Below are 19285 nucleotides of genomic sequence, written 5' to 3' on the forward strand. Positions count from 1 at the left end.
TTTGACAAGTGACACTAATAAAACTAGTGCCGCGGCGCAAATTCACAACATTACAAACATTTTACCCACAGCTCGGAGATAAATCTCGCCAGCAAAGAGACTGTCAAGCTCTCATGTGCTAATCGCGCAAATTAAACGGAATTAATTGTTGATAAATTTGTTTGCAAACGATTTGCCTCGTTTGGAAATGACAATTAAATGTGCGAATCTATGCGGCGAGATTTATCGCAGCAATTGCTGAGCAAAGTCAAAAACTAGTTTGTGGGATTTATTGCAGCCATCTCTTGTCTCGTAAAAATTCTAGTTTTATCTAAACGATTGGATAAATGACATATTAGAAATATTTGTTTAGTGACGGAGATTTCTCGATGAAGCAAAAAATCAAGATTTCTTACAACCAGATGGATTCAACTGAATGTTTGATGGACAATGTTATTATATCTAGACTGACCGATTATTGTCTTAAGTGCTTTCAAAAAACCACCAACACTGCAAGTAAAATTGCAACCGGCAACGCTATTTAGTGGAAAAAGTAGGGTTATGTTATGGTTATGTCAGTTCAGTTACGTCAGATCGCTGCAAATTAGCTAAAATTTAACAAAAATGGTTTTTTAGATTATGAAACTCGACAAAAGTTAAGACACAATGAGGAGTACCACAAGGTTTGTTTATTTGCGTCTATTTTTTGATATTTACTTCAATAAAATATTGGAATATGTTTTAGGTGTGAATCGTGACTGTAAATTTTGCATGAGCTGAACTTAATTGGACAGAAAGTACAAATGAGTGAATAAATGAGGAAGCTTTATAGCAATGAGCAAGAAGGAGTACCTCAAGGTTTGTTCTATTCCGCTACTTTTTTATTCATACGAAATAAAACAATATTGGCTACTCTTTTGGTGTAAAAATGTAGTCGTTGGGAGTTCATTTTAGAAGAATCAGAATGACCTAAAGGAAAGTGAGGACAACAATTTCACAGGAGTTATTTGAAGAACTTCAAGAGAAATGTTTACAGCTTTACACGGAATAGAACGTCTCTTAGAACCTCTCTACATGATATACAGTGCGTTCGTAAAGTTCGGAATAAATTCGATAAAACTGTAAGTATTAATTTCTGAGAAAAATCCTCGAAGAGGTCAACTTTGGTTTTAGAAAGTACATATTTTTCAATACTTTACTTGTGTTGACAGCTTTTCATCTCCTAGTTATGACGTCATCAATAATTTTTTTAAATGACAACTCCACTTTTTTCTTCTTTTTCTGATAGGCCTTCCCACTACCTAAACGATGAATGAAAAAAATTCATACCTTACATAACAATTTTTTTGAGAAAATGACAAATTTTACTCCAAACATTTATGTAATTTAATTTTTATTGAAAACATTTTAATTGTGCTTAAAAAACAAACAAACATCTAAGGTTACCAACAACATTCAATGCAATGTTGAAACTGCCTCCCGCCAACCATTTAGCACTTACCGACACTTTGTACACTGCGCTCAATAATGTCAGGGCTTATTTGCTCCATTTCAGCGCGAATTCTCTGCCGCAAATGTTATAAATTGTTTGTTCCATTAAAATAAACCTTCGATTTTAACTAAACCCATAGAAAAAAATGTTTACCTTAAAAATTAAATTAAATTTTTGAATAATCAATTGCTATTTTCTCAAAAAAATTGTTATGTAAGGTCCCAATTTTTTTTGCTCATCGTTTAGGTAGTACGAAGGTCTATCAGAAAAAGAAGAAAAAAGTGGGGGTTGTGATTTAAAAAAAATATTGATGACGTCATACTTAAGAGATGAAAAGTTGTTAACATAAGTTAAGTACCTACTGAAGAATATGCGTTTTTTAAAAACAAAGATAACCTCTTCGAGGATTTTTCTCAAAAATTAATACTTACAGTTTTATCGAATTTATTCCGAACTTTACGAAAGCACTGTATACATAAACCCTTCCGTGTAAGTCAAAATTTTTGAATTTCTTTTTTACTCGTGAAGAGTAGAATTTCTTAAAAGTCGAAGAATCCATAGACCGTCTAAGTGTTGACAAATTTGCTCTTCTGAAATGAGCATCTTGAATTTAGATGGCATAGAAGAAGGTGTAGTGGGATTTGACTGAACTTTTGTCATTCTTTCAGAACGATGAACATTTGGGTCACTAGAGGTCGTAGAACTACATATTCTGGAATCGTACTTTTTGAAAAAATTTAAATGAATGGATGGCTTGGTCAAATCGTGATATTTTCTTAACCTGTGAAAGTAGCAGTTGTTCTTATAATTTTAAATTGACCTATTGACCTGGGTCTTGGATTCTGAAGAGTTCAGAAGATTTGGAAAAAAAAATCAAGGTGGAGCGGAAAAGCAAATTGTTGAAAAGATGTGATCTCTAGACCAGAGAGTTTTGATTGTTTTTTTGAAAGTTAATAGGAAGTGGGGAGTTGTGTGTGCGACAGGGGTGGAATGTGGTCGGGGTGCCCCTCGGGGCTGCAGTTAATGAAACGACGTTCGTGTCAGTTTGGGCAATAATAACGGAAAACGAAAGTACGGTAAAGCGAACGTAATTCGTTAATCGTGATTGAAACGTGAATCGATCCGAGTTATGGAGCAACCCAAGTCGCCAATAAAGTTCACTTCTCGTTGGAAATGCATATCTAATGGAACAGAGGTAGTTAGTTAAGTTTATTATGTTTGTCGAACAGTGCGGCCATAACCGAGAGGAGAATAGCCGTTTCTCGTGACTGAAATGCGTGTCTATTCTAATTGTGAACATTAATTTCATCAAAACTCCGACCAACTCTTGTTACAATCAGTACTAAACGGATTCAATTACGCTAACGCAATAAACGGGGCAATTACACGGCCCGGTGGACAACGCCGTACGCCCCGAAAAGCGGAGACGGCCGCAGCGTCGCCGCCGCCCCCGACAACCATCGATCGAGATGGCAGGAAGTCGTACGCTCTACCGAACGCTTTGTCCGCTCTGGTGGTGCTGTCATGGTCTGAGCGGGAAAAAATCTGATGTGCATTCCGAATGACGACGAATGGAATCCGAAACCGAATCATCCGGTCGACAGACAAGTCAATAATTGGGATTTTCTACGACGGAACCGACATTTGAATGCATTTTTTACGGACCGACGAACCGTTAGTGGCGCTCTGCTTCACCGACTCGCCGAAACTGGGAAAAAATTCGTGCGAAGTGGGCCGCAAGAAACCGCTCGGGGATCTCTGATGCTTCCACACCACTCCCGCATAGGTCTACTCAGGGATCTATTCTTTCATGGAGTCCCGCAGTGCTCATCTATGGGACCAATTCTTTGACGGAGTCCCGCAATGGTACCCTCTGGGACCTATCCTTTGGTGGAATCCCGCAGTGGTCGTCTCTGGAACCTATTCTTTGCCGAGTTCTACAGTGGCCATCTCTGGGACCTATTCTTTGACAGAGTCCCGTAGTGGTCATCTCTGGGCCCTATCCTTTGATGATCCCACAGAGGTCGCTCCTAATACCTATTCTTTGCCGAGTTCCGCAGTGGTCATCTCTAGGACCTACTCTTTATAGAGTCCCACAGTGGTCCCCTCTGGGACCTATCCTTTGGTGAAGTACCGCAGAGGTCGACTCTGGGACCTATTTCTTGATTGACGAAGCTCCTCAGTGGTCACCTCTGGGACCAATTCTTTACGGAGTTCCCCAGTGGGCGCCCTTGGGACTTATTCTTTATGGAGTCCCCCAGTGGTCGCCTCAGGGACCTGCTCTTTGGGAGTCGCGTTCGGGACCCATTCTGTAACCACCACGGTGATCTTGGCAAAAATAATTCGCCTTTCATTTGTCTCGTCGATCTGTTAATCTCCTTTTGATAGGATTTTTTTGCCTCGTGTCACACACGACTCGTTATCGGGACCTATTTTTTACGAACAATGAACCAGATTTTTTTCTGGAGGACAGAAAAACAAAATGAAGATCTCTCAACCGAAGAATTGCAATTCAGATGTGAATAATGAGATGCTGTTAAACTGTGTGACGTCACAATGAAGTGTTTTCACACCGAATCAGCGAATTAGCGAATGGTAAATTAAAAGAAGATTAATTTTATGGATGCCCTGCTAATGGTTTGTTGGCTCAGAGAGATAATTAATCTCAAGGAGAGTTATCGCGGTTACTTTTACCGCGAACCCGAGCTGACGAAGCTTGGCTTCCTTTTTCTGCGAATGCATCTTTTATGTAACTGCCAATTGAAGTTTAATGATTTATTGCTTACTTCCTTTCTGACAGTAAAAAGTCGCAGAGCGATACGACAACATATTTCCATTTATTTACGATAAATTTTAAAGCCTCCAACGTTATTGTTTAGTTTATTGCAAAAAATTTACATTTGTGCATTTGCAAATTGTGTCCAGAAAGTTTCCTTCGGTGTGATTTCTGTCAGAGAGTAAAAAGTTGGACAATATTGCTTGGGATGCTTTTCGCATCAAGTGAAAAGTGTCAGGTCAGTTGAAGAAAGCTTCACTTATCATTATCAGTCAACATCAAGGAAAAAATAGGAGCTGTAGAAGTTTACGATTAGCTCAAAATCGAATTACCTATTTGTAATTTCTCGCGACAAACTTTTGCGAGATAAAAGTTACAAAGAAAGAAAAGATATTGCTTAAGAGATTTTTCACGACAAGAAAAAATGGCAGATAATAAAGTGAGACAAAAAAAAAATGCGTAAAATTATTGCCAACTGTATAATACATTTATGTATTTGTAATTTATTTGCAGTTATTGCATGTGTCTTTCAATGTTGAAATAAATTGCCACTGTAGGAATTTATTACGGCCGTCAATAAATTAGAGACATATTAGTTGCTTTGATCGTACAAAAATCTCCTTTTTTAGCAGTTTCTCTCAGCGAGTAAAAAGTCTCAGATCGCTTTCAAATGCTAGAGAAGGCTAGAAAATATGAAAAATTTGCATTGAAGTATGATTTTCAGAAGCACTTTATTTTTAAACCAGAGAAATACTCGTAGATTTTACTAGGTAAGATTTTGCTTGAAGGATTTCTCTCAGCGAGTAAATAGTGGCAGAAGAAAAAATAAAAAAAAATATGTTGTCTGAACTATGATTGCTAATACAGGGTGTTTTTGAAATGCGTGCAGAAATTTTAACCACGACCTACTGGCTTCATGTAGAACTCGGAAAAAATATTTAAAAAATTCTATGTCAAAAAATAAAATGGCATTTAATTTTTGAGCTACAATTTTTTTTATAGCTTTTAGTCTTCTACGTTGTTCCACAACCTCGTAGGTAAAATTTCGGCACATTTTAAAAATATCCCCTGTATATCATATTTTATAAAACGTACACCAATGCGGTTTCCTTGTTTTAAAGCATATTTCCTATAGGTTACTTCGCATTGGCGTACATTTTATAAAACATGATAATGCAAGGGTATAGGTATTTTTAAAATGTGGCGAAATTTTACTTACGAGGTTATAGGACAACGTAGAAAACTGAAAGCAATTAAAAAAAAATTGTAGCTCAAAAAATAAATGTCTTTTTTTTTGACAGAATTTTTTAAATATTTTTTCCGAGTTCTACATGAAGCCAGTAGCTCGTGATTAAAATTTCTGCACACATTTCAAAAACACCCTGTATATGAATACTCAACCAGAAGATTAGAGTTTCCTAAAATCAATTTGGTTGCAGTTTGCTGAGGCAAATCTTTCTTGGGGAATTTCTCTCGGCGAGTAAAAAATGGCTGATGGAGTGATGGAATAATATGCAATTTCTATTACTGTCACTGTCAAGACAATTTCTCTCGACGAGTAAAAAATAATAAGCTTGAAAATTAAAAGAAATGGCAAAAAAGTCAATGTCTTTTGTGACAGAAAAGTCTTGTTTGGGAGATTTCTCGCAGCAAGTAAAAAAACTATTAAAAAAACCTTTTAATTGAACACGCTAGTGAACAACTGATAAATAAAAGCTTGCGTGTAATCGAATTATTTGCAATAAAATCTTGCTTGAAACACAGAGAGATCTCTCAGTGAGTAAAACATCAGGAACATTTTTTTAATAGTAGCTGCAGAAGCTTATTTATAATCAAATTATTTGCAATTTGTGGGAGCAAAATCTTGCGTGGAGAATTTCTTTCAGCGAGGAAAAAATAGCACATCGAACATACGATTCATCAAATAATAAAGTTGACAAACTATGAACCTCTGCAACTTTGTATCAAGTAATTTACAATTTATCGCGGTAGTATTTTTGTTGTGGTAATTTCTCGCAATACAATGTGGGCTGGATAAATCTTGCTTTGGAGATTTATCGCAGCAAGTAAAACGTAGCAAGAAGATAAAAAATGAAAGTCTGCCGCAAATCGAATTATGTACTTGCAATTTGTCGCGCAAAATTTCCCTCGAGAGCGATTTCTCCCTCCCGATATCATCAAATTTACCAAATCGTGACCGCAGACACTCGCGCAGTCGCAATCATTCGCTGCGACATCTCTCGGCGACAAAAAAGTCGCAGTCCCCTAAACATCAATAACTCACCCTTGGGTCCGTCGTCGCCGTTGTCGACCGTCTCCCCCGCGTCCCCCAGGTCGACCAGACTCCTGATGGAGAACACCGACTTGGCCACTCTCATCTTACATCCGTTATCCTGATGGGCGACACCATCTCTCTGCCTGGTGCTAAGGTCCATTTCGACACACTCACTATCCATGGGTCGCTCGATAACGAATACGAGTGCAGTCGAAATGGTTTCCTTCGATAAGGCCTCGGTGCATTTATTAGTTACCTGGAAGGTAAAAAGTTATGTCATAAACCTATTTCGAGTCAGACAGACGAATTTTTTTCGCAATTAGCGATAAGGTTAACGCATTTAAAAGAAAATTTAAAATTGTAATGCACACCAAAACCAAAAACAATTTGCATATTCGTGATATTGTTAATTACGCTGTTTAAATAATTCGCCGAAAAAGAGTGATTTCTTTGGTTTTGCTTGTTTATCGGATCAAATTCCAACGCAATTACTGTAATTTCAGGTAATTTGTCTTATCGGGAATTGGGTTCGAGTACCATGTTCCATTTTTGCTCAGCGATAATTTTAATTGACAGGGGGCTGAGATATTTCCCCACCGCCATGTTTTGTCACAAGCTAACAGAGAAAATGCAGTTGCAATGTGCAAGTAGTGCATCGATTGGGGTCAATCGATTCTTAAAATCTACACAAAATATACAAAAGTGACAGTCGCACCAAACGTGGAACGTTGCCTGGCACGCAATGGTTTATGAATGGACAGTACAAACACATATTAGGAATATGTATTTATCAATGAACATGAGCAGCGATATGCAGTGCTTTAAGTGAAATATAACTTATTAAAATATGTTTCAAATGTGCTTTCGTATTTGCTTAGAACATTTTCAAAAATTTTTCAAATTACAAAATAAAAAAAATTGTGTAAAAAAGTTTTCAGGATAATTTAATCTTCAGGACAACATCCTTAATGAGCATTTTCGCTCGTTAGGCATAATACAACACACCCGGTGATATGGTATTCAGGCCGGATTAATTAATCATTACGGATGTCGCTATCGAGTAATGAAATAATAAATAAAATAAAATAAATATAATCAAATAATCATTATTATTATTACTTAATTCAGAACATTTACAATGTGATAAAATTATTGTAGAATCACTCAGTATATGATTTATTCCTTTCCGAAATGAATTTATTTTTTGAAAAATAAAAAATTACAATTGCAACAGTCAAACGAGAAGTTTTCCGAAATTTATCAGATACTTTTGCACATGTAGGTATTGTGTGAAAAGAAAATAGTGTGGACATCCTGTATATATGTGAGATGGGACCGGCGATGGTACCAAGTACCATCAATTTTGATAATTTTGAAAAATTCCCCACAATCAAATACATATGAGTAAATTATGTAAATGCGGCAATAAATATAAAATATGTTCGTACATTTGGAAATATTTTGGAAAATTTATTCAAATCCGTTATTCATTTAGTAAAATCGAATTCTTCAAGCGCACTAATTAAAACGTCCAAGTGACAGTTTTATCTGGAACCTTGAAAACAGTTGCACCATTTTGACGTTATTGGCTATGACATTGCATTTCATTTAAACATTGTTAATTATACACGCAGAGATATCGTTTACGATATTTTTTCAGATAGCAACGGCAGTTAAAAAGCAGCAGCGTCCGGCACTTACACAACACAAAAATCCGTGTACTTTCGTTGGTCCGGCAGCGACCGCAACTTTAAATCGTAGGAGAGACGGAAAAGCAGCGACGGCGCTCGTGTCAGCGTGCACGAGAGGCGGCAAATCTGACGGCTCAATCGCCGTCGAGACAGTCCGGCCGTAAAATAAATCTAAAAAGTCCGCCAGGTCGGCGTTTATTACGCTCGGTACAGTTTAGCATAAATACATAGTGATTAAGTGTACGTTTATTTAAATTTTGCAAGCCATATATTATAATAGCTCGGTCGAGATAAGGGGCGCTACTTAAGCGCTATCGCAATGCAATTACGTTTAATTAGAGCTGTTACACTGTTTGTTTTGATAATTTTTTAACGGACGGACACCTAAGTACCCGTACATACTGCACAATTTTTGAGTGTGGACGTAATTATCGATAGGAGTCGTTATGCATCGAGGCAACAGAATCGACAAAAACTGTAAAATTTAATGAGCCGGAATAAAAATTTCAAAATGGATGCATTTTAGTACTATGCTAATGGGCTCGTTAATGCCCCCGGATTATAAATGGCTTCCTCGACGACGCACAAAGAAGAGAAAAGACTTAATTGAATTACGGTTCCGGTGCCAAGTCCTGGACAAGATTTGTTTACAAATTTTACACGATTTGGCTCCGCAAAAAAAATTGCATTTGGCCTCAGCAACAACGATGAGTCATGTTTCAAGCAAACTAAACCAGGACGGTAAAATTAGAAAATTTCAAAATTTTCATTTTTGGGTCTGGTCCGGACCTCTACAAATGGTCTTGCTGTTAACTAACATAGGCTAGACGTTTGAAAAAATCTATTTTTTTCTAATACAGTTTTCGTAAAGAATATGTTTTCGAAAATGTGCCTCTAGAACCCTGTCCAGAAATTTTCAAAATTGACAAATTTACAGCGATTTTTCACGAAAATGGTTTTCAAGATGGCTGCTAGTTAACAGATTGACGTAAAATTTGGCGGGTGCCTTCAGTGCCCAGTCATAATCGCCGTATGCCATAATTAAGTGACGCTTTTTTGTTTTCATTTTTTTTTGACAGGTGAAATATGTAAAAAAAAAGAGTCAACAGATTTTTAAAATGCCTCCACTCTCTTGACTTTCAATATATCGGGTGTTCATTTAAATTTATCAATCAAAGTTGGTGTTGATTGTGAACCAACCTCTTGTCAGTCTGCAGAGTAAAAACACAAACAAGGCAAAAAGTGAGGTTAGGTTCACACGTTGATCCGTGATCTGTAATTCGTGGTATTGTGTCATGTCATTAATAAAGTTGGACACCAAAAAGTTCAGTAGTTATTTTGTAATCCCAAAAAAATATCCTATTCAAGGCTAAAGTAACTTAAGCAACTATATTTTTGGAAAAATTAAGTAGCTATACAGTGTGGATTTTGCAACAATAAAAAAATATATATTTTCAATGTTTTTAAGTAAGTACTGTGGCTACAGTGTTGTTTGGAAAAAGTTAGTATACACAGTGGATCTTGAAACAATAATTAAAATACATTTTTGGGTTATATGGTGCATATCCAAGTCCATACGAAATCTTATTTTTCAGAAAAAATAATAATAATGATAATAAATTATCTCCTTCAAGACTAAAATACTCGTTAAGCTTATTTTTGGAAAAAGTAAGTATACAGAGTGGATATATGTATAGTTTTGATGTTTTTAAGACACTGCGTTTAAAAAAAAGTAGGTATACCAACAGAGTGGCTCTTAATAACAACAATAATAATAATTATTATTATATTTAATAATAATCTTATAAAAAAAACATTAAAAGAATTGAAACAATTTTTAAGACAAACGATTTAAGATGTTGTTTGTTGCAACAATTGTTAAAATACATTTTTGATGTTCTACAATACATATCCAAATGCATTTTCGTCCGTACAGAACGCACGAAATCTTATCTTTCAGTGGTAGATACACATTTTTTGGATTTTCCAAAAAACTGCATTTAGATTTCAAAATACATTTTTTTTTATTACTGTATACCTACATCGATCTGTGTAAGAATGTTTCTAAAATACCCAACATCCAACCAGTTTCCAAATGAAAAATATTTTTTCAAAAATAATTTGACGTGGTGTAGGTACATATTTTTGAAATTTTTGAGAACATTGTGTGACGTGAGAAGTGCCAGGTCCAGGATATGAATCAATTCTGGAGTGGAATTTTGTGATACATCATTGTTATTGTTGTTTAAGTAGATATTTTTTGGGGAGCCCCCTCGCCACCCTAGCCCCACTTACAATCTCCGCGTGCGGCGTCCCGTCATCCCGCCGCCGTCCCACTTCCACTGTCACCACCACACGCGTCCGCAATTTTCGGAACACACCGTATAATTTGTCTCGTCGCCTGCAATTATCACTTTAGCTGGTGCAGCGAGTAGCAGGTGTCGAAACGTGGAGCGTTGCGAGGTGCACCGTCAGTCGACGTAGCGGGGCAGGCAGTCACTGTTGTCGGTGGCGAGGCGCGAGATGGGACGGTATCAGCATGGGACAACCCATAGGCGGAGCGCGGCCTTGCCTTCATTAATTATCCCTCTTGTTACTGTCTGTACCCGTGAATGTTAAATGTGTCGTAAATATCTCCGGCTAACGAGCATGGAGTCGCCGCTCCGCGCGCTTGTGTGCGCCGCCGCCGGGACCCCAGGGCAGCTTCGACGGACCCTTTCTTCTTTTCTTGTCGGGGACGTGGGTGCGTGCGTGCCGATAGTTAAGACGCGATTTTACAAATAACCCGACGCTAAATACCTAAATACTCTGATGGAAAATCTAAAGTCTGTCCCGCAAAAAATTACGCCTGCTTTGAAAAAAACCAATTAATTCTAATTTTTTTTAATCAGACCCAATTAAGTCCTCAATTACAACAGAAAGAAAACATCAACTACTTAATTAATTAACCAGGCAAATTAAATCAATAGCAGCAAATTGGTTCACCCTTTTTTATTCATTCTTCATAATTATTACCTATACCAGTCCACTCGCCACTGTTGCAATTATTGTAAACTATCAAACTGTGAAGTGCTGCGTTTTCTGGTTCTATGTGTGGACCTGGCTTAACAAAAAAGAACGAGATCACTATGGAATGGGACAAGGAAAAAAGAGAATTATTGTTTGGGCTTCGTAAATTAAGTCGAAATACATTATTTTCAAAGATCTCCATCTTCATGATATTCTTTTGATGTTTAGATATCCGTGTTTCTTCAATTTTAAGTATGGAGTATCACCGAAGAATCTCGTTCGGGACTTGTCTCGGTGAAAAAGGCCATTAGGGCTGTACGAGTGACAATTTAAAGGAGGATAAAAGAGGAAATCGCAAGAAACGACAATTTTCAATTGTAATACAACGAGTAGTCAATGTTATGCCTCTTATTTTTGTGATGGTGTTACGAATGTCAACGGCGCCGGGATATGAAATTGACGAGTGCGTAGCACGAGTTGAATTCGGAAGCGCCGTTGAGATGAGTAACACCACCGCAAAAATGATCTGCATAGGTAACATTGACTACGAATCGTATTTGGAGGGCTATTTAATGAATCAAATTCGTCAAATTTGTTTTAGTTATTTAAATTGTACATTTCAATTTCAAAAGTTTAAATAAAGATTTTCATTTGTTTAAAATATTCACTTCAAGTATTAGTCCAATATTATCCGCTGCAATTCTTTTGTAACCATGGAAATCACTAAAATTAAGTGTGATGAACATTAAGTGACAGATGAATTAAATTGATTTTCTAAATGTATGAGAGTTGGCCATGACTTTGTTCGAGTATTCACTCTGTATAAATTATGACAGTATAAAATGTCATTTTGGAGTGCAAAAGTCAGTGTGAAAAACAAACAACAAAATAAGTTCGAATAAAATGTTTTCATTTTCTGAAGAATCATGTAGGTAGGTATGTAATTAATTACATAACAATCGTAAAGAAGTTTTACTTCTCTTTGATTTTAGGAGCACTACTTATTTCAAACTTAACTTAGACTTCAGCTTTCCATCATTTCACTATCAGAATCGAATTTTTCATCATCTGATTCAGTATCAGATTCTTGCAGGCTTCCTGGTGTTTCTGTTATAACATCGTTATTTAGACGATGTCCGGCCTACAGATCGAAATTACTAATTTATTTCTCAAGACTTTCAAGAACTAGTTACGTTATAGCAATTAAGACAACAAGTGTCTTATAGACGATTTAAAAAAATCGAGGTCGTAGTTTAAATCAGACAGGGAGCGAGGCCGACATTTTTAAACTATACAACACGTGTTGTCTTCAAGATTTTTTCTAACACGCTAAACATCTTATCAGAAATTTTAATAAATTCAGAAATTATTCCAAAATGTCATAAATTATTCGAGGCGCGTCACAATACACAAAATGCGAAAATTGCCGTGGGCACTATGGAAATAATATCAACAAATTTTGAAAAAAACAATTTTCATCGTTGAAATGTAGGTACCAAAACATTCCAGAAAAAATAAGGGAAAAGAATTGTGAACGAAAGGCTGGAAGAATAAAAAAGGCATCACGGAGGCGACCGAAGATGGCATTTTGGCTTTTCTTGATATGAAGTTAAGTGTGCAGAACTTTATTGAAAAGTTAATTCACATTACGACAAGAATCATTTGAAGAGAAATAAAGATTGCCAGAAAAGTTTTCGGTGGTGGGACGCTTGCATTGGATGAAACAGCAGAAGTTAAAGAAGTAGATGTTATAAACAAGAGCACCAAGCTAAAGCAACAGGGAGGAATGCGGCAGTTCTAGCTCAAGTACTGGTCTGAGTTTCCAATCCAATAATTGTACTTTAACTTTTCACTTTTGAAATAATTACATACTGTAAAAGTGATTAAGAAAATAGCATAAAAAAACACGTTTTATAAAACATAAGAGCACTCGTCATTTACAGGCACTCCTGCCTGCGGCAGTCGTGCTGCAAATCTGACTCGTGTCTTAATATAAGTTTTATAAAACTCATGTTTTAATATACTATTAAAGCACGACGAGCGTAGCGAGAAGTGCTTTAACGGAACGAATGTGATAATACGTCTTGTTAAACGAGTGTAATATACTATTTTATCTACTTTGTTTTACTAATTCCTGAAATTTCAGCTGCTCAAGCTTTCATATTAGACTAGGGACTTTCGCGTGTGTTGGCAACAGACATTTTTCACAAAAATGTAAGGTTGTACATATTTACTAAATTTACCTCGTAGCTTCATTCGTTACCTTGACGCCTGACGTCAAACGGCTGATGTTACCAATATACCTAACAAAAGCTAAAAGTTACCAAAAAGCAGTTTAATAATATGCTTCATTATTAAACTGTTTTCGGTATAATAATGAGCCTATTTGTAACTCAAAGTAGATAAAAACAAATTCTGTTAGCCTTGTTATTAGATCATCATGGCTCAAATCACGCTTATCTTGCTTCATGTGTTCATAGGTACGGATCAAGTAGTACGCGGTCGCTGTCAAGTTGACTTTACTTTTCTAATTTTTGTATTAACTTTTTTTTTGTTGTTGATTGAATTAAATAAAAACCTTCATTTCTTCGTTACTGAATTCTCTCAAAGCCGGGCTGGTGACAATACCTTGGCAGTTGGTGACAGTCTGACAGTTTATCTTGTCAACTTTACTATACGGGTGAGTGAAAACACCCACTTCTAATCAATTTAAAATTCTCAAAAAATTCAGGAATGATTGTGTATCACTGTAGAACAGCCTGTATACATTTCAAAATTTTTAATGAAACAGATTTTGTTTTAATTCAATAACCGCTACATTAATTTACATAATTTTTCAATGAGCGTCCTTTCAAACATTTAGGAAAAATTTGGTGTTACTGAAATCATGAAAACATCACCGGTTTTTGAAATAAATGGGATTTGATATTAAAGTGCAAAATTTAGCTATGATTTATTAGATATTAAATTGGGCGGCCAGTTACACAAAAGAAGTTGACGTAGGTTGTTTATGGTACCCTTTAGCGACTTAAGAATTACTAGAAAAGTGGTCAACAGATGTTTCCCAACACTGAGATATTTATTTATCACACTGCAGTTGTAAATCTTGGTCATTTTTCGCTCTTAATGTTAAAATTGGAATAATTCAAAAATAAATAATTATCTTTTGATGCGAATTTCACAAATGTGTTCTTTGAATTAATTGTGAATTATGAGCGTGTACGAAAACAATTTTTCTCCCTACCGGTTAGAAATGTAGGCTGTGGATACCTCATTTGAGGTGAGAAAATTCAACTTTCTCGCTAAGGTAAGAAAGTTAATCATGAAATGTTTATGGTAAAACTGTACCAAAATACAAATGTCAAAAGTGTCAAAAGTGAAATAAGTTATTGATAAATGAAAGCCAATTCAATGAAGTAAGTTGGTAGGTCAATCATATAATCTGGAAAATAAACAGATAAGCTAGGTAGGTAGATTACTTTACCCTGTTTATATCAAATTTTCGAACAAACCTCAAATCTTCAAATGCGATGACAAGTTAATTAAACAAATAACACAGCCTACTATTCAATTCTCAAAATTTTCGTTTTAATCACGAATATAACCATCTTTTTTGACTTTTTTCAACAAAGTTGTGCCGGTAGGGAAAAAAATTGTATTCAAACCTTGTTAAGAAAGTGTCCTTGCAGACCTTAGGCACCGGCGATGTCAAATTGCAGCGAGGATCAAAGGTTTCACAATCCTAAGTACTAAATTGCAGCGCGCGGTTAGTTTGGGTTTTAATAACCTGATGTAAACTGCAGCGCTTATAATCTTAATAAGGGGTCGGCTTATCATTTAGAAATTTTCAGGTAGCACACTGCACTTCTCGGTTCATTACGCAGATGTATGAAAGGTGTACATGATGCTCTTGAATCGATTCAAATTAAAACTAATCGAAATCAGGATTTTTTCTTCAGGTGAATGACAAAGAAAAACATTATAATTTTTTCTTGCCACACAAATTTGAAATTTTTGTCAACATCGTCAAAAATTTACGCGGACGATACGTTTTCACACTGTTCACGGATATAAAATTGTACATTATGTGCCTCCTTCGTCTCCAATTTTTAAACTCTTTCTCGATTCTACTGAAAAATGAGGGTTTTTGAGATGTGTCACTTTTCTTGTGCACCAACGATATTTCTGTATTTCAATTTACGTATAAATAAATATAATTTACCTTCCAATGATTTCGAAGAAAATTTTGTTTCCCGTTACTATTCTCTTTTTTGAAAATTGCAGACTTTGCAGATGATTAATTAGTTACCTCCTTAGAAGTCGGAGGTAAGGGATAGTTATTATTCATAATCGTCTACCTGTCCACTCCCTGGGGGGTAAAATGACAAGCGCTGCTATTTACTTATTTGGAAATCAGTACCTGCTTCCCATAAAAGATTAAGACTTGACCGCCGCTGCAATTTGATACTGCCCTTAGGCACTTACAAACCTCGTCTACGACTCGGTTTATAATCTTTGCCTGCGGTCTGCAAGAAACCACTTTCTTACCTTGGTTTGAAATATACTATTTTTTTACTCAAAATCGATTTTTTTAATTTTATGACTCTAAATTAAGTGATAAGGGAAAATTGATTACACACATTTGAAGTCTTATGTCAAGGGAATGTAACCCTAAAGTTTCGTAATGTTTACTAATTTTTTAATAGGGTTAATCGTGCGGGCGGTAAAACTTCACTCACCCGGTACTGTGTGTCAAAAAATCATGGCCAACCCTCATGCGTTTAGAAAATGAATACATTATCCTATTTCTAACTCTAATAATAAGATAACCAAACAAAAAACATCTTTTTTTAGTTCGACGCTGTCAGAATTTGAGAATTTTCTCCTGTGTGAACGGATTTTGATAAATGTCACAACTTGTCAAAACGAAACGTCAACCTAATTTTAAAGATTTTAAGCGATTTTGAGCCTTTAAGGGGCTCGTCGAACAAAAACGAATTCAACTTGTTCGTGTGTTAATTGGGCTTTTTTGGCACTCGTGGGACAAAAAAAACCCCAATTTACACAAGAACTCGTCAAATAAACTATCAGATATTATTCCTTACTTTACATAAATTATAAAAAAATGAACAATTCTAAGAGGTTTCACTACGTTATTTTATTTTAGCTGTAAAAAACATTGTCTAAAAAATCTTGTATTATTTTTGGGTTTTAGAGTTTTTGTGCAAAGCACAGAGAAATACACAAACATTATCTTTGTTTTTCTTTGTTATTTCCTGTATTACCTACAAACAGTTATAACCGTCTTCATTGCATTCACGTGTATGTGGTTAACATACTTGCATTTTATCATATAGAGATAAATTAAATGACATGAAATTGCATACCTACTCTCTATCAAAATTACAACATAACAAGAATCAACAAGTTTATTATTGTTATGAAGGAGCATCACAACTAATAATGTCATCATAAATAATACATTGGAAAATGTTTCAAAATTTATATTCAAAAGCCTTTACGAATAAAATTTGTAAGTATAATTTTTATGGCAGCATTAAAAATTTAATAGAATTTATTTTTCTTATCGTTAGTCATTCTGATTTTGCACACTGGAGGTTTTGTCAAAATCAGACAAATGTCATTTATGCAACTTTACAGTTTGATACTTTACATTTTTGAGTCAGGCAAGGATTATCGTTTTCTATTTTAATTTTAAATGTCCGTTGTTTAATCAGTTACGTAAAAGTTTGTTATTGCTAATTAAACCGTTTTAATGACTTTAAAAAACATTTGCACACTTAAACCAAGATAACAAGTGATATGCAGTGCATTTATTGGCTTCTGGGTTAACGAAAAAAGTTACTTATTTTTCGCAAACAAGACCAACTTTGATGTTTTGCAACTGACAAGTCGTGTGTATTAAATTAAATTCTAAAATATTCAATTATTGTTGTTAATTTTTCACCATTTGGTAGATTTAAAAAAATCATAGCGCTTTATTAAGTTTTTTACATTTAAATTTGTTGTTACTTATCATCCTTTCTTCATTTTTAACGACACTTTTTGTTTTTACACATTTTTAAGAATCTTTCTTTTCGTGTGTTTATATTTCACGTTTCAAATTACCCAGTGCAATAACTGAGTAAATTTAATTAGGTTTAAATGTCATAATAAATTAATTACTGAAACTATTTTGTATTTTATTGGGGCTTAACTTTCTTTTTACTTGTGTCATTACTACATACTTCGAGAAACTGTATTACTTTCTGTAGCTTTGACAAGGTGAAGCTGAATTGTTCATTATTTGAACAGTCAATTCTTAACAAAAAAGAACTAATTACTCTACACCAAACTCAGATTTACATCTACCTACTTTTACTTTTAAAATATTCTCTCTTTTGTAGATAGGACTAAGGAATATTTTGTTTATAAGACAACAGTCGGCTGTAGAATAGGTGAAAATATTCAACATACATAATTTAGAAATAATGAATGTAAGAACAAATCCAGGTTGAAAATAGCGATTGGTAAAACATGACACTTGAGTAAAACAGAAATATTTTTTATAATATGGTAGGGATGTTGGCACACACCATTTCTTTCCCTTTTGCTCTTTCTTCTTCAATAATGATTCTGACTATTGCTTTTTGTTTCCTTCTGTTACAATACAGTAAAGTGTGAAAGGAAAGTAACGTCTTAGCTTAATTCGTCGCGTTGTACCTATGGCAACAAACGTCACAGACGACACTTCCACGATGAACAAAATTGAAATTCTCGTTAACGTTTATGTTTTTCGTCTTTTTGGTGAACACCTTGCGTCTGAAAACTCCAGATGTCGCAACGGTCCGCCTGAAGAAACCTCCACTTCATCGGTCGCGTTCAGCATGGATGACGCAAACCAACTTTCAGTAATAAAACGTGTGCCCCGATTAGCATACGCCGTCAATTACGGCTATTAAGAGATGTCATTAGCATTCAATTCCCATAATTAAATATGGGCGGATAAATTCAGGTGAAGCCGACGATTTACGACGAACCGTCCCATAAATTCCGACTTTTTCCCAACTGCTATTTTACAACTTTAACATTTAACGTCTTAATTAGGCTCGCCACATGCAAATTACTTGAAACAGAGCCAATCTGATTAAAACTCGCTGTTGGCACTCTTCTCGGACAACATAAATTTACAAGGAACATGCACGCCCGAAATCTCCCCCCGACCAATGACGGCTCGACGTTCCCTGCTCTTTTTACAAAATGGCGGCGGCGGACGGCCGCTCCTCCGATCGTAAATTCACAGCCTGCGGCCAGATAAAAACTTAATTGAATCTTAATTATCAACCGGAGGACGTTTTGTTCTTCGCCGATTCGCTTTTGTTGATTGGGGAGAGGCTCCCGACTGTGGCTCAACAACCCACGTAGGGGAACACCGCGCACGATGGACGCGAAACCCAACCGATCTAGGGAAATTTCGCGTCTTCCCAAAAAATTAAATCAAACAGTGTGGAGACGTGCACCGTCTTGTCGAAAGCTTCAAACATGAGCAACTGCAACTGATTTCTCCTGAAAAGCGTCAGTTTTTAGTTTTTCTTTTGTAAACTTCTCAACTAAACTTGAAACAGACTAGAGCACGTGAAATTAATTGAAAATGTAGTAGGCGCTAGTGAGGTGGTACGACCCTTTGTTTATCAAATAATAAAAGAATTTATTGTTTTAAAGTGATAAATAACTGTTGGTAATAGGTAGGTACAGTAATACCAACCCTACAGGATTTACAATTTGTTTCGAGCCACTTGATTTTTAGTGTTTCAACGTTTTGAGAACGAGTTCACGATTTTGGAAATGTGTCAAATAAAATATGGAGTGCTCACCACAAGTTGTCGATTGTTGTCAACCCACTATGCGTAAACAAATGCGACTTAAACAAATAACGTGGCACTGTAATTACAGCAACGCCACTACCAATTTATTTTAATTGGGAGGCTTCAGCCCTTATCGCCACTTTCCGAGCAAAAACGCGCCTAATCGTGGCAGTAGGTACAAACGAAGCAAGGACGGCA

General features: G+C 35.8%; 1 protein-coding gene and 1 long non-coding RNA gene across 3 annotated transcripts in view; one reads left to right on the forward strand and one right to left on the reverse strand.

The window, feature by feature from the left end:
• Window positions 1-19174, reverse strand: part of LOC138132271 (homeobox protein aristaless-like) — an 85260-nt gene extending 66086 nt beyond the window's left edge. The window contains exons 1-2 of one of the 2 annotated variants that reach the window (XM_069049702.1): window positions 19097-19174; window positions 6532-6778 (exon numbers count right to left, since the gene is read on the reverse strand). In XM_069049702.1, the coding sequence (XP_068905803.1) occupies window positions 6532-6703 (172 nt within the window). In that variant the 5' untranslated portion in view covers window positions 6704-6778; window positions 19097-19174. Of the gene's footprint in view, window positions 1-6531; window positions 6779-10508; window positions 10712-19096 lie in introns of those variants that run through there. The other variant, XM_069049701.1, reaches the window with a different exon arrangement.
• On the forward strand, window positions 281-2279 carry LOC138132274 (uncharacterized). The gene is made up of 3 exons (XR_011160042.1): window positions 281-662; window positions 725-837; window positions 2140-2279. It is a non-coding gene; the product is annotated as an uncharacterized lncRNA (long non-coding RNA).
• Window positions 19175-19285: the final 111 nt, after the last annotated feature.

This window comes from Tenebrio molitor, chromosome 5 (genome assembly GCF_963966145.1).
Source record: "Tenebrio molitor chromosome 5, icTenMoli1.1, whole genome shotgun sequence".
Lineage (NCBI taxonomy): Eukaryota > Metazoa > Arthropoda > Insecta > Coleoptera > Tenebrionidae > Tenebrio > Tenebrio molitor.